Source organism: Astatotilapia calliptera, chromosome 5 (assembly GCF_964374335.1).
Source record: "Astatotilapia calliptera chromosome 5, fAstCal68.1, whole genome shotgun sequence".
Lineage (NCBI taxonomy): Eukaryota > Metazoa > Chordata > Actinopteri > Cichliformes > Cichlidae > Astatotilapia > Astatotilapia calliptera.
The window spans coordinates 8,672,486-8,688,277 of record NC_137426.1 but is presented as its reverse complement, the minus strand read 5'-3'; the positions used below and the strand labels follow the sequence as shown (position 1 = coordinate 8,688,277).

The following is a 15,792-nucleotide window of genomic DNA, read 5'->3' as shown; positions in this document are numbered from 1 at the left end:
TTTGCTGCATGTTGCTGTTTTGTCTTTCATTGATTAATTGTCCATCTTGCATCCCATGCTATCAAAGCAGCCTCCTCATAGTGCTTCACAGTGGTAGATGCCTGGTAAGACAGGACAGGCTACAGATGGAGAAAGAAAAAAAATTATAACTGTCGAGAGGCAAAACAACCAAACAATTGTGTAAATGAAAAAGATATGTTAATAATAATAATTAAAAAAAAAACTAAATATAAGCTACAGACTCGAAATCTATCTGTGTGATACCAAAAAGACACAATAAAGAAAAAGTTAACATTTTGGAGAATATGCTTGCTGGGAATTATGCAAGGGGACACAACTGTACATTTAATATGGAGCTGACTGGATTTACAGGTAGCAGAGCACCTGCTTAATTAAGCTCAGCTGCCACAAGAACCGATACTGAACTGAAAATGTAACTTTCTTTTCAGTAGTTTTTGCTGTTATTTTATTTTTATTGTATGAATTTATTTAAGCCATTCTTTTTTTGGTTGTGTTTTTTGTTTTGGTTGCTATAACACAGACATTTACCAACTTTTGGGATAAACTAAGTAGAAATGCTTTAATCTGTTTGGCATACAATCTTATAACTAGCTAACCTGCCTTTAGAAAATGAAACACAATCAGCACCACTAAAGCTCCCTAACGATGTGGCTTGTTTAACCCAGCGGTTCCTAATCTGTGGACCCTGATGGGAGGAACTTTGAAATTTGGGATGTGGACTGAGGTTGTTATAGTTAACTTAAACTGAATGGAAAAACAAAAGCTAGGTTGGAAAAAAAACCCACATCTCAGTTAGGCCTCAGTCACACAGGCCTAGAGACTGGTCCCCCTGGCAACCACGGGTCGTTAGTGGAAAATATTTAATCCCCGACTAGTTGCGGAGATTTCTGGCTGCTGCTGGGTGAACTTGGTTGCTAAAATGGAGCTGCATCAAAAACTTGCTTGTGATTGCACTGGTTGTTAAGACTGCAAGTTCACCTGTACTTTACATCAAGGAGGGTGACTTGTCTATAAACACTTGCCACAGCTACTTCCCGAGTGGTAGTGAAACCTTAGGAAGTGCACTGCAGACTAAAACTGGAGACTGTTCACCTTCAAAAGTAAAAATTGCTCTTTTCATCCAAGCAACACATTTCAACAGCACCTTTTACTTTGAAAATGAATGGTCACTCTGTGCATAATTAGCAAGTGTTTGCAGATGAGTTGGCATCTTCCATGTGAACAACGGGCACCAGTGGCAATCTGCTGGAAACCAAAACAATCGCAAGGAAAGTTGCACGATGGGCTTTAGCAACCAATTTCACAACCAATAACCTCAGCAACCATTACACTTTTTTTCCCCTAGTAACTGGAGGTTGCCAGGGTGGGAGAGGAGGGGTCGCCTGTGTCTAGGCTGGTGTGAAAACTAAAACGTGCAGTATACTTATAATCTAACCTATCTAATAATATTAGACCGTTTCTTTAGCTATTTGTTAAATAGCTGAAATTTGTCAATAATCAGTGGGAGAATGCTTTGGTGAATGTGCTTATTGAGATATGTAGCCTGTGTGATTTCTGTTTCAGCTTTATATTAACTATACACCTGTGAGACTGTCAATATCCTCACGTAATTCTCTGCTAGACATATTTCCCAAAACGTCTAACAGAAAACCATTTTTAAAATAATATAAACTCAACACTTCTGGAAATACTTCAACTTGCCTTTAGCCAGTGTGAAGTCTAGACAGAGCAAGAGAAAAAATGAGCATGCCTGTTTTGTCTGTGGAGAATCACTTTTAAAAAAAAAAAAAATGGCTTGAAAGAGGAAGAATAATAAAGATGCAACCTCTGGGAGCTATCGGGGATTTGGAGGCAGATGCAAGTTGTCAGGAAGAGGAGGATGAGGAGGAAGAGGCAGTTTGGTTGAGAGAGCGGGGCCACTGTAAAATGAGATCAGTCCAGGATCATCCGTTCCAGAGCTCCGCCATTGGCTGTAGCAGCAACAGGCGACGGAGGCTGCCAGGGGGTGTTGGGGAGGCATGGGGGAGCCGCAGGAGTGTTTGTCATGGCAGGTAGGAGGTTGGTTTGGGTCGCTGGGCAGGGCAAAGGAGGGTGCAGGAGTAGGCAGCCCTGAGGGATGCTATACCATCACAGTGAGAAGGCACGGGGCTCACATGTATATATGTGTGAGTGTGAGAGATAAATAGAGAACCGGATGCAGGGGCAGAGGAAAATACAGGGGGGTGCAGAGGGGCGGCTGTGGGAGTCCGGCCTCAGAATATGGTGGTCTCGTACTTGGTGCTGACAGGGCGCCTGTTGGCGTCCCGCTGGTCCAAGAGCCAGGTGGTGCTGCCCAGGGACTGCATGTCTGGGTCCATCTCCAGGGGGTCGATCTGCCGGGGGAGGGAGGGAGGAGGGACGAGAGGAGGGCGTGAGACGTGTGGCAGTGGAGGCCATTGCGCCACACTGACAAGTCCTCAGCTCACACACGTGCATGTGGATTAGAGGTACAGTCCAGTGATCATGTTATAATCACAGACACTCAGGGCTCAATCCACAACATGGATGATGTCTGACAGAAAAGACCCTCAGCCTGTATAAGCAGCGGCAGTAAAACCAACAATACGACCCTCTGGGAGTTAAAACATACGCTGATTAGTAGTTCAAAAGCACCATGCTCTACACCATTGGCTACTGTCATAGCACAAACGGCAAAGACACATAATTCTACATGCATTACGCTGAGTAATTTACTTAGAAATACATTTGACTTTTAATTAGCTTGAAAAAAATCTCAACGTAGGCGTTTGGCAATCTGAAATTTCCTGCTTATGAAAGACACCTTCAGTTGAAAATATCTTAAAAACAGTTTAAAACCATCGAGCAGAAACAACTTCAGCCATCATGTTATTGACGCAATGGGCTAAACCCACACTGGCATAATTTAGCCAACAGTCTTCATATAAAGACGGTAAATCACATCAATGAGTCGCTCCAACCACAGAGCTAATTGCATTTTAACACTAAAATGTAAGATGAAGATGAGAGATGGGAAAATAAAAGGATGAGGTTCATGGTTGAAATACTAATAACCACACAACGTGGAGGCGAGGTGCACCGAAGCACTCAGATGCAAGAAAAATAAAGAGGAGAGGGAATTGTGTGTAAGAAGATGCATGATTAAGGATTGAATAGAGGAAAGGAAAGAGAAGGACCTGGACTCCAGGGCTAACAGAGTGCAACGGGAGGAAGGAAGGACGGTGGGTAGTACACGTGTGACAGTGACAGCAGCGGCATTCGAGCAGAGGGGCACCCTGGGAAGCAGGAGGACCAAGAAGACAAGAATAAAGACATGTTAAAAAAAAGAAGAGCGCAGAGGGACAGAGAATTTATATGCACTAAACAGACAGTGTAGAAATCTAGAAGCAGCAGAACGAGCAGTTCATTATCTGTCCTTAAAGCTCAAGAGGGCAAATTTCTCAGCATCTTTGAGTTTTCTTGTCATTGACTGTTTACTTAACCCTGTCCATGAATACTGACGGTCCAATTATAGCTTAGTAGCTCCAGCTAGGCATGGCAGTATTTATTTATACTTGTGTCATTTTTGGCCCTCCATATGGCAGGTCTGTGAAGCGTTGGATTTCTCCACTTGCTCAAGTGGCGTGCATGTGGCTATAGTAAAGATGGAGCAAAGTGTGAGGAATTCATTTACGAGTGTTTTTACTGTTTAAAGAAATCAGCAGCATGCCCAGAAGACTAGTTTAGTACCTACAAACCTACAATAACTGTGCATGCATCTGATTTGAGAAATTAACTGTCCAGGGTAACAGTATTTCTATAAATTGTTCAAATTCACATATCAATATTTGTCAGTGATCTCGGTGAAGCGATTATATACTGGAAACAGCTATGAAGGTTGCATCAGTGTTGTTCCTATATTCCAATTTAAAAAGCAAACAAACACACCAAAGATTACAAACTTATTCCCAAAGCCAAGAAACTCAAGAACATACATCATTATTAAGAAATCCACTTTGCACTGTTCCTTTACTGAGTGCATCCTGGGGTCTGTCAAAGGTTAACATTACTGGCTAGGCCCTTTTCTTTATTGAATATGGGCACATTTACACTCCAGCTAAAGTTACTCAAGTAAGCAACATTTGATCATCACGCTAATTAACAGTGGAAGCTTTGTAAAGCATTTTTAGAAATATTCTATCCACAGCACAGATAAAATACTAGGGTTAGCTAGCTTTAGAGACAACAAAAAATATTTGTGCATAGATGATGAGCTGGCGAAGTTTGTGAAATTGAGCCAGAGGTGTGCAGCTTTTGAATCTGTCTTAGCACACTGGTTTAACAGTTGTTTTCACTTATGTTTACCATTTTCTGCTTTATTTCAAAGCTCTGACACTAAATGGGCAAACACTCAAATATTTTGGTTTCCTAATATGTCATGTGATTGAGTACTATTTAACCCAATAACAGTAATGTATACATGTCATCTAATGACATATGTTTTAGTCACTGCATTATTTCTGATAAAATATGTATTTTAATGATAATAGTAGGGTGGGGCTTTTCCTGGCGTAAGAAATACACCGACCAATCGCAACTGGATTTCTTTAAGGGAAACAGCCATTAACGAATCTGGCCAATGGGCATACACTGGACTTTTTTTTTTTTCATTTTGAGATGCATACTTAAGATTCCTTTACAATATTTTTGTTTTAAAACCAGAGGGGGGAAAAACCTGACAGTAACAGTTGATAAATATTTTTTGTTTTAGGAAATATTGTCTTTATGCAAACTACAGAGGACAGGGCTTAGCAAACAGTCAATCTCTTCTTAGGTAAAATACATAAGAAACCTTCATGATTGTCACAGTTTTTGTTTCACTTCACTTGGTAGCAGCGAAGTGTATTAAAACAAATCGCAGCTGACAGAAATCAGCCCCCCCCCCCCCCCCCCCCCCACTCTTCTCATCTAAAACTTAAACAACCAGCAGGCTCATTATGCAGCTCTGTGATCACTCCATATATTATCCTTGCAGGCAGGTAGTAAAACAATGTGATTTGTGTCTCTGAATAAGCAAGTGGTCCAGCAGTGTGTGTGCGTGCATGCTCCTAGTGGTGGCTGTGCAGCGCTCTCAGGTGACAGTGATCACTGAGTGCTTATTATATGCAGCCTGAAAGGTCAATACATCAATGCTCAGGGTATACCTGAACATTTATGCAGCACACTCAATCAGAAGTGAGGAAGCAGCGGGTGGTTCTGACCAACGAGGCTGTGCACAAGCTTAGAAAAATCCCAGAGGAAATCACACACCTCCTCCCACCCCACTGTTAGCAACAAATAAAAGGAATCATTCATCACGCTTCACATATGCACAAAAAGAAAGTCTCCTCTGATTGGAGTGACTCACAGAGCAAAGTAATGACTCATCACTTTCTACCACACGCACAGCAAATCCTCCTTTGTAGGTGGCCCATTAGGGGTTCAGCAGTGGAGAAAAAGTGGGTCACAGGGTCTGTCTACCTATTTTGAAGTATGACTGCACAATATGTTCCTTCACACCCGCTTTCCTTTTAACGTGTAGAGCAACCTCACCACTCAAATGCACTCAGAGATGCACACATTCGCCACGATTTTCTTAAGGTTTTATAGGCTGGTACTCACTGCTGATCTTCGCATGCTGCTCCAGGACTGAGATACAGGACGGCTGGTTTTGGTGTCTATGACCTCAGAGCCCAGAGATGAAGGAGGCATGTAGTGTCTCGCCCTGGACTGAATCGCCATCTGATAAGCCACCTCAAATGCCTGTCCCAGCGTTAGGATGATCTCGTAGGTCTGTGTCTGTGTGAGTGGAAAATAAAGATTCATTGTACTGAAATATGTGAGGAAAAGCAAAGCAGGCAAAAACAACTTTTTAACAGCTGACTTTAAATGACCGCACACAACAAAGACAAAATCTTTATGCACTTTGCTTGTGTGCTCAGTAAACATTTAATTTCCATAAAAAAACACAACTAAGCACCTTGTATTAGTTACGCTACAAAGCTTGGACTAAAAAAGTCTTCTGAACGTGTTACAGTATTTGTTTTGAGTTAACCACTATTCAATTTGGTTAGCAAACACTTGTTTTCAGCAAATTCGCAGCACACAAAAGCGCTGCTCTTCACATTTTTAGGATAATTACTTTGCATAATTATCCACAGGCTCTTGTTTAAATATGATGCATTTACAGAGAAAAGCTAAAGCAGTTTTTAATCTGACATTCTGTGCATGGAGGAACTGTGTGAAGTATAAATAATCGAGGCTCAGCAGTGTTTTTTTTGGTCCTGTAAAGATCTTTTTCAATGCAGTTCATTAAAAACAAACAAACAAACCCACAAACAAAAATTTTTTCCCTGCAGTTAAAGTGCCCCCACAGTGGTCGAGCTGCCAAAAATGAAACCTCACTGCTGACCTTTTAACAGACCTTTCGACTCAAATGACAACATAATTTGTGCTTGTGCATGGAAATGCCATGCATAGCAGGAGTGGGTCTTTAATCAAGCTATTTGATGAGCCAATCAAGAAAATAATCCATAGGATGCTCAAGGCAGGTTTAACTGCAGGATATATGACGTCCTACAATGGGACATTTTGGTTTTCTTTCTTTATTTACCCCAAAATTTGCAAAATGTTCCACAATGATATGAAAATATGGGGCTGTCTGTAGTGGATTATTTTAATATATTAGCATAATTACAGTGTATTATGCTTATAGTTCTAATTCTATTAAATCAATCACAGGGCTGATGTTACTCACCACTTCCACAGTGCTGAAGACATGACAGAAGTGGTGGCCGCTCTTCAGATCCTTGGTAATGTATGCAAATGTGCAGAGGTCATCTGGGTCTTGCGCGGCACATGAGATGTTCCTGATCTCATGTTCTGCTACTATAGTCTAATGAAGACAGGAATGAAGTGAGCGCTAAATGGGAATCAACCACTAATGGACAGTGAGAAAGTCAACAGCAGTGTTTGCATTGGACAGGTCAATAATCAATAATTCCCATTACCTTTGTGGCTGCATCGATGAACTTAACACCTCTATAGGTAATGGACAGTATGACAACTGGACCCTTTTTGGAGTCCTTGGATTTCTGGAATAGATACAAAAAGAATAAGTGAGAATAAAGAAAAAAAATCACTGCCTGTTTTGGGGAGTTTATTAATTGTTATGACGGATAAAAACACTTTTCAGTTATTGTTATTACAATTTAGGCTTTGTCCTGTTTCATACTTCTTTTTTCTCTCTTCTTTCCCCTCATGTTTTCACCAGTCGCAGCAGACGACTGCCTCCCAACCCCCGAACATCGGCTCTTTTGAACCAATATGCCTGATCATCTCCTTTATAATAACCTGAACACAGATCATGAACCAACAGTATTGCTGCTCACATGAAAGCAAGTTAAAGGTTTAGTTTCAGCTGTTTGCTGCCAGATACATCTAGTTGTTACTTTATTGTATTTTAGTGGACTTAAAAATTTATTTATTATTGGATTGATGGCATGAACTAGCATGGTGTGTGCCCACAATGTAAATTAAAGTAGTAAAAAAAAAAAATCAACCGGCAAGAACCTGTAAGAAAAAAAAAGGCTTTTTAAACCTTATTTTGGGAAAATACCACCAATTTTTTCAAATTAAAAAAAAAAAAGTATGTTTAACTGGTTATTCTATACATAAAGTTATAGCTCTCTCCCCAACCACGCGTCAGCGTTGGGTGTTACCACGATGGCTTTTACATTTGCTCTTAGAAGGACATTGGCAAATACTTACCCTAATTTTTGCACAGGCATCTTGTGTGGACTCAATCCCTCGTAGATCCCTGATTATCAATGATCCTAGATACTAGAGGAAAGAGTCAAAACACAATTTAAAAAATGATTTAAAAGTTGGTGCTGGCAAACGAAGTCAACTACAGACACAGACGGGCCATCGCAAGCACAGGATGTATTTGAATAAAAGTGTTCTACACTATTTCTTGTTTAATAGTGTTTAATAGTCCATCTATAACATATTTACAGCATATTCTGGCATCTATGCTGAAGACAGTAAAAGTGACTTACTGTTGCCTCGTACCCGCAGGAGTCCAGAATGAGTTTCTCAGGCTGGTGATGCCAGGCGGAGACCGTGGCATAGGTAGCAGAGTGGCTCGGCGGCCGGAGGTTTAGACGAGACTCTTTATGCCGGTCGCTGTGTCTGTCCTGCAATGCAAATGAACAGGCTGCTAAATGCAATGAAGAGAAGAGACTGATCCAAGAACAAAATATTCTCTGCCTTGTGTTCAATTTTTGTAGATATTAAAGGGGATAAAATGCTATTTTTTCAATGTTTTGCAGGATCTTTGTAACCACACTCATTTCAAATACTAATTTGTGCATCCATCAAGTTGGCAAGGTAAAGGGTTTCTGACCGCTGAACATTAGTGTGAAGGCAGATGTCTGGTCAGCAGTTTAATGCAAGTCTTTTATGCTAGGAAACGAATAAATATTATGCATGCTGGGCCTTAAGGTCAGTGTAGGCTGTGCTCAGTGCTTTCATGAATCACTGTCAGAGTAAAATATACTTATGATGATCATTACACACTAAGATTTTATGGAAATTGTAAGTATTGATTTTTATACAGCAGTGGTACCATATTCCCTTTCCTTATTTGTGGATGCTCCCGTGTGCTTCCAGATTGGCCTCAGTGAGTCAGAAAGCAGCTATGCCAGCTTCACTGTTTGTGTTGTAGTTTGACCTTTAACAAATGCTAAGATTTGATCACTGTGTTATTCTTGGTTTCTTCTCTTAAAGAAGAAACAATAGTCTACAAAAAAAAAAAAATGCTCAATGGCACTTCATGTCTTTTTTGTTTTTTCTTCCTTAGACTACTTCATCACAATGATCATCAATTTATTTTTTTTATATTTTACACATATTTTCTATATTCTATTTATCAGTTTGGGGACTTAATGGAAGTTAAGATTAGCTTAATTAGCTAAAATTACACATATTTATATATAAGAAATAAACTCAAGTTTTTGTTCATTAAGAATCAGCAGTGCTTCAAATGTTTATTTGGACAGGGAGAAAATAGCAGACAGATGATTAAATATGACATTGAGTTTTCCAACTATATTGATTCAAAATGTCAGCTCCAAAATGTGGGTTTCCAAAACTTTCCATCGACTGTATTTTCTACGTACATCTGAGCACATCCTTAAGATTAGAGCCACAAGGTGGTATGAGCTGATCAGGATATCTCCAGGACATCTCCTAGTTGAGGTTTATCAGGTATGTCTAATCAAGAGGAGAGCCTCAGGCAGACCCAGGACATACTGGAGAGTTTATATATCTCCAAGATTAAGGACTAAGCAAGAGCTGTAGGAGGTGGCTGAGTGGAAGGATGTCTGAACATCTCTGCTTAGACCTGGCTACGCAGCAAAAATACAATGTAAAAACCCAACAACCTTGAATGCACCTCTGCTTTTTTCACTGGTTCTAGTTACATTTTGCTTTAATCAATCACTCTGCACATCCACCCTTCAATGCAAAACTTCGTTTTACATCCGGACCAGCACAACACATTTAACTTTCGGCAGCATTTATTTATTTGTTTCTTTTATTTATTTAAAAAAGAAAGAAGAGGTCAGAGTGATGTGATTATTTAAAACGGAATACCAATACCCCCAAAGTTATTTCTAATTGATAACAAGCAGGAAACAATATGAGCCTCAGTACCAAGAAAAACCCAAATGTTAGACACTGGATAAGACAAATGATGTCAAACCTATGGCTAGAAAGACTAAATATACTGTAAATATTATGTATGTTAGATTGAAGGTCAAACAAGGGTTTGTAGAAAAGGCTTGCAATTAATCTGACTGACTTATTGTCAATGGTTTTCTGTGTGCGGAAACAGAGAACAGGCTGTTTTCTTTGCATCTTTGTCATTTCTTTGTGCCTGATTGTGCTCCTGCATCTGCTGAAAGCTACAGACATTGTTGGAGAAAAGCATTTAGGTAAAAGAAGGTGGCACTCACTACAGAACGTGGCCTCTCGCTATAAGAACGCAGAGATACACTACAGTCTTGGTCAACTCCTCTTCGCCTCCGATCTGACTCGGTCAGGGGAAGGAGCATGTCCATGGAGCGACTGGTGTAGGGGTCCAGCTGACTCAGGGGAGATGTGGTCTGGGATAGGAGGTCATGGAACTGCCATACGCATCCACACACACACACACACACACACACACACACACACACACACACAGATTAATGATTTGAAAGCACTGTCTACACAGGCTGGTTTTCCTGATCTACATCCAAGCCTAATCCTCGACAAAAAGAGCCTCTTCCATGGAGATTCTCAATTCTTTTTAGCCCAGTTTAATCTGCCTGGGAAATCAGCCCTCAGTATTTAACTGTTGTGAACATAATGATATTGAAGAATCTCATTCCAAAATTAGATTTCCGCTGCAGAAAGAAAAAGGATCCATTTTCTCACAAAATGATGTCGGTATAGAAAAACAGCTCAACCGTGCCATGCTGCTTTACACTTCAGCTCTGTCTGGATTGTTGTAGAGTAAGAAAAAAATAAACTAAAATATAACAGCACACAGGAACGAGGCTAAACATGCTGAGGGAAAAAAAAATCTCATAACAGACAAGAGTGACACAATATGTGTGTTATACCGAGGGTATGAGCAGAGCTATCCTTCTTACTAAGCACATTAAGCATATCTGATCTATTAATCGAATAAGTGTCGACAGTGGTTAAATAGCAGCACTAACACTGCTGCAGTCTGGCTGGTGCTTTAAATAAAAACATCTTCCATCTTTTAGAGCTGACCGTATTTTTGTGAATTCTAGAGAAAATGTGAGAAAATATGAAATGCATTACCATAATTGGGGACAGACGACGGGACTTAGATGGAGCCTCTTCGTAGGGTCTCTCTGCTAGAGAGGCAATGATCCTCTTCCTGTGACCCAGAGGACCAACCTTAATAACCTAGAGAGGACAACATCAGGGCATAGCATGAGACTTTCCTGTACTCTTAGATCCATATCTTACATACAGGAGTTTATCTAGACTAAAATAATATAGATACTTTATATTCAAAATAAACTGACACAGAGTTGGTGGCAAGCACCCCTCACTGGCAGGCATCCACAGGCAAACAGAAATGACTCTCGTCAATAATTCAACCTCAATCTGTTTTGCCGTAAGCTTGAAGTACCGCACTGTCTCCTTCTCGGGACGCTCTATAATTTACGACCCATTTTTGGACATAGTGCTTAAAAAACACACAAGACTTTACTGATTTATGTAGGATAACATGTGACATATGAAAAGGATAAAGCATAACAGTGTCACTATGTAAATACACACTGTGTTTGCCATTCACAGTATAAAAACACTGCTCGTCTATCCACAGCATCTGTCTCGCTAAACTTTTTTTTTTTTTACAAAGGCCGCTGCAGCTAGTGAGACTCAAATCATCACAAAAGGAACAATAAGCTAATTTTATATAGTCAAAACCCATCACCCCAAAACTGACAATTTGCATAATCGGCTATTAACATTCATGCTCATCCAGTAAAGGTGGATGTTGAGTGATTAATGTTACATTTGCAATTATGTCACGGGTACAAAATATTCCATAACAGGCTCATATGATTCTTTGTCTAAAGCTTCAATTATTTATTCAGTGGGAGTCGGAGGCAGAAGAGGCAACTGGTTTGTGTGCTGGATTTCTGGTGCTGTTTTCATCAAAACTATGTGCAGAATCCCAGTGAGGCCAGTGTGCACGAGGCCTGTGAAATGAGACGGAATTTAAATAGTAATAAAGAACACCTTGGGATTATACAGGGAACCAGCTCATAGATCATCTCAGTGCTCGATGCTGTTTGCAGTGAGACGCTGAGGAGGATGTCGGAGATGTGATGGGCAAAGTGAGTTCAGATGCTGAGAGGCAGTTCTGCTACTCTGCACACTGAAAGTAATGTGCCCTGCACTCACACCCCCATCCTTCTGCATCGCAGTCTGCTGGACACCATCTCTCACACACTGCATGGACAGTATGCTTGGCTGCTGCTCGACTGTTGCTGCTGCTGCTGCTGCTGCTGTGACTGCAGCTGTTGCTGGTTTCTGCTAATTTACCGCCACAGTTTTTTGTGTTTTTCATAACTATGCACACAAACAAACTGAGTGAGAAGTGCAAAAAAAAAACAAAACAAAAAGAAAAATGATGACTCAGTATCAGCTTTGTTGCGGTGCTGTCTTTGCGTATGAGCCATATTGGATCATCTCATTGCTGGTATTTTTTTATGAGTCACAACAAGAAAAATAAATAATATTTTCAACACAATCTGTTATAAATTAGAAAACACGGAAACATTATCACCACATTAAAAACTGACAGACAGATTTTGATTCCATATACATCAGTGATCCAGTCAGACCCTTTCTCAGAGTAAGAAATATTGATCACATTATTGCAGTGAACAAAGGAAATGCACAATACTGTTGATTGATTGACAACCATTTGGTCAAATGAGATGGCTGCATTCAGACAGCTGCACAACACAAAAAATTGTATTGGCATATAGATGGGATTTATGTATTGCTTTATATAACGCACATTCCTGTCTCATCACATTCTGTCTGACAAACTTGCTTGTATTGACTCTCACAACCCTTGTGTCTCTGCTGCTCCGATGTCAGCAACATAACCCTATGACACGTTTGGATTATCCTATTTTCACATATGAAGTTTGGACAGTTTTAGGAAAATCAAGTTGGGATATTTTCCAGTTGTCATCTCTCACATGCAGCATACATAAGGAAACAGCCCACTTCAGACATGTTCTAGTTTGGACATTTACTATATATATATATATATGTATCCACTATGATATAGGCAAGAGATCACCACTCTCTCATGGTAAATTACCTTTTTATGAGTTTCTTGCTCTTCACATGAGCAAGATGATATCATAACACTGAATTTACACAAGCTTCTCCTTCTTATAAAGTGCAAAAAGGAGATAATGCTGCAGACATTGCACAGCTTTCATATTAAAGCAATTGATCAACAATAAACTTCCACTTTGCAAGATCTCTAGCATCAGTTATAAAAAGTGAAATGTGAATACAATGTGAATAAACCAGGTATCAAGTGGCAAATGGAAAAACATCAAAAGGATGCCTATAAAGTTGTTGCAGCTCAATACTGCTTAAGCGCTTTGATTTGTGACTCCAGCAGACAAGGCCATGGCTATTTGCAAATCGTCATCACAGGCAGATTAATCCATTTGGATAATTTACATGTAGCCAATATTATCAATATTTCATTATAAATTATTTTTTAAAAAGAGCACCGTCTTGAAAAATCTCTAACTAATGATCATGTGTTTTTCTACTTCCATATTCTAGTAATAATGTTTCAAACCTGTCAGAAAAACACTGTTCTCCATGTACACACAATCTGAGAAATCAATCCTCCTACACATGTTGCACCCATGTTTCTAGGCAAAATTAATAAGACCGCCTCTCTAATTACAAATTATCATAAAATGTTACACTATTTCCATACGGATAAAACCAAATTACATTTCTCCATGTCATCAGTCACAACTTTGTCTCTTAATTTACACACATCTGTTAATTATCCACTAATTACTGTGTGGTGATTTTGTCTCTGCTGTAGTTTTATGCAAATGCTTCCATCACGAAGCATTTCTGATATTTCGGCTCAGCATTTTAAAGTACTGCTTAACTTCGTTGGGAGCCACATATTAGGATGGCCTTGTTATTAAGGCTATGAGAACTGGCTCGACTTCATCCATCCACAGAGTTAATCAGTGCTGGACTGTAAACCCTCAAAAGTTCATAGAGCTTAATACAAAAGCAACTAATTATCAACTAAGGCAAACTTAAATCAAATGTTTTCTGAATTATTTTCCAAGTACATGCTATATATCTGTACTTTAATTTTAATAACTGTACACTACTGCTTTGGTAACTATTGTCCATGATGTAAATATATAAAAATGTTTGTGTGTTTCTGTTCTATGTCCTGTGTCCTGTTCTGTTTGTATATGTGTTTTTTTTTTTGCTGCTGTTCCAACCAAATTTCCCCCTGTGGGACAACTAAAGGATTATTAAATTGTATTCTATATCCATTTTTGAATGTCACATTTAAATACAATCAATATTCATTACTCTTGTCTTGTATAAAAGGTATGGTGAGTGATTATGTGATTATTTATTATTAAAAAATGTCTCAATTTATTTTAGTTTTCTTTCATTTAGTCTTAGTTATGACGGGCATGTATAATTTGTTTTTTGTTTTGTTTTGTTTTGTTTTTTTTCCGCCTGTCCCATTTGGTTCTTTAGCCATCAGAATTGTTGTCTGAAGACCAACAAGGATACCCAATGGATTTACTTTGCCAAATGGATCATCGTGGCATTGCCGTATTGGTCCATTTGGTCGATCTTTGTTTTAATTATTTATTATATTTTATTTTCAGATGTTACAGACAGGGCATGTATAATTTGAGAATATGATTGCAATATAATATATTATCATACAAACTTACCTTTTTCAGTTTCTTTAGACTGCTCTCTCTAATGTACCGAATGAATCCAGAAACACTCACACAGACCTCTCAGTCTCAAAAAAACTTCATGCTAGCTGTGTTAAAAACAATTGCCAGAATGACAAGTGACAAACGAAAACAAACTACATTTCCTCTACCGTTTTGAAATTAGTTTTGTAGCTATAAAATATAGTTTCTGTGTCCCTGAGTGCATGTTTTCCTGGTGCAGAGTGTTTTTTCTTGCATCTATGGTTTTACCTGACATTAGAAAACACGCTATGTTAATCCTGCTTATGTCAGCCCACAACACTCTTATGAAAGATATAATCAGAATCTGAAGAATTTAACTTCCTGGTTAAAGAATAGCTTTATATAATACAATGACCTGTATGATTGCATGCTCTTGATGAACATCAGCAAGACAGCTTAAAAATATTAACTTTAAAGATTTTCTTCCTTAACAATGAGCAGAGCATGCTCACTCCTTGCGGTGCCACAGTGTTAGTCACTAGCTCACCTACCCACCTCAGCCATGACAGCTTTGTTATTCAAACATGAAGGTAAATAAAACACGACCCAAGCAACTGAACTGTAAACATAATGGTACAAATATAGAAGTACTAAGGAGAGTAGCGCATACAATATTAATGGGTGAGCACTGACTATTGTAGACACAGTTAAATACTTAATACTTACTTAATTATATTTTTAGGTAACATTCATTTTATCGAAAAAAAATGTTTTCGGACTCAGAAAGGGAAAAATGTCATAAAACATTGCAAAATGTTAGTAGAAAAAAATAAGTAAAAGTAATTTTTTTGCTACTTTATGCATTTAATTACTCGTAGTGCATGCATTTATAATTTGAGTAATCAGTGGCCTCTTACATTGATGATCTCCAGTTCCCACAGGTTCTTAACACACTCCAGTGTGCGGTAGCCGCTGGCAAGAAAGTTGGGCAGATATTCATGCAGACCAAGGCCATCCAACCAAGTGGCAAGAGATGTGCTGCCATCACACCCCAGTGCTTTTACCTACGGAGACAGATGCATCTAAGTAAGCAAGAACTGTGACTTTATGGAAGGACAATTTGGGTTTTCTACCCAACTAAAGCTGACTGCTGCAGCGGCCATGCTAGGCAAGTAGCTTAAAAAAC

General features: G+C 39.2%; 1 protein-coding gene across 4 annotated transcripts in view; it reads right to left on the bottom strand.

Moving 5' to 3' along the window:
• anks1ab (ankyrin repeat and sterile alpha motif domain containing 1Ab) overlaps positions 1-15,792 on the bottom strand; it is a 50,702-nt gene continuing 34,910 nt past the window's right edge. For 3 of the 4 annotated variants that reach the window (XM_080301155.1, XM_026167045.2, XM_080301156.1), the window contains 11 exons: positions 15,524-15,670; positions 10,936-11,043; positions 10,077-10,247; positions 8,118-8,255; positions 7,828-7,899; positions 7,068-7,151; positions 6,815-6,952; positions 5,680-5,856; positions 3,216-3,314; positions 2,296-2,393; positions 1-119 (listed from right to left, as the gene is read on the bottom strand). In XM_080301155.1, coding sequence (XP_080157281.1) covers positions 86-119; positions 2,296-2,393; positions 3,216-3,314; positions 5,680-5,856; positions 6,815-6,952; positions 7,068-7,151; positions 7,828-7,899; positions 8,118-8,255; positions 10,077-10,247; positions 10,936-11,043; positions 15,524-15,670 — 1,266 coding nt within the window. In that variant the 3' untranslated portion in view covers positions 1-85. The remainder of the gene's footprint in view (positions 120-2,295; positions 2,394-3,215; positions 3,315-5,679; positions 5,857-6,814; positions 6,953-7,067; positions 7,152-7,827; positions 7,900-8,117; positions 8,256-10,076; positions 10,248-10,935; positions 11,044-15,523; positions 15,671-15,792) is intronic. The other variant, XM_026167046.2, reaches the window with a different exon arrangement.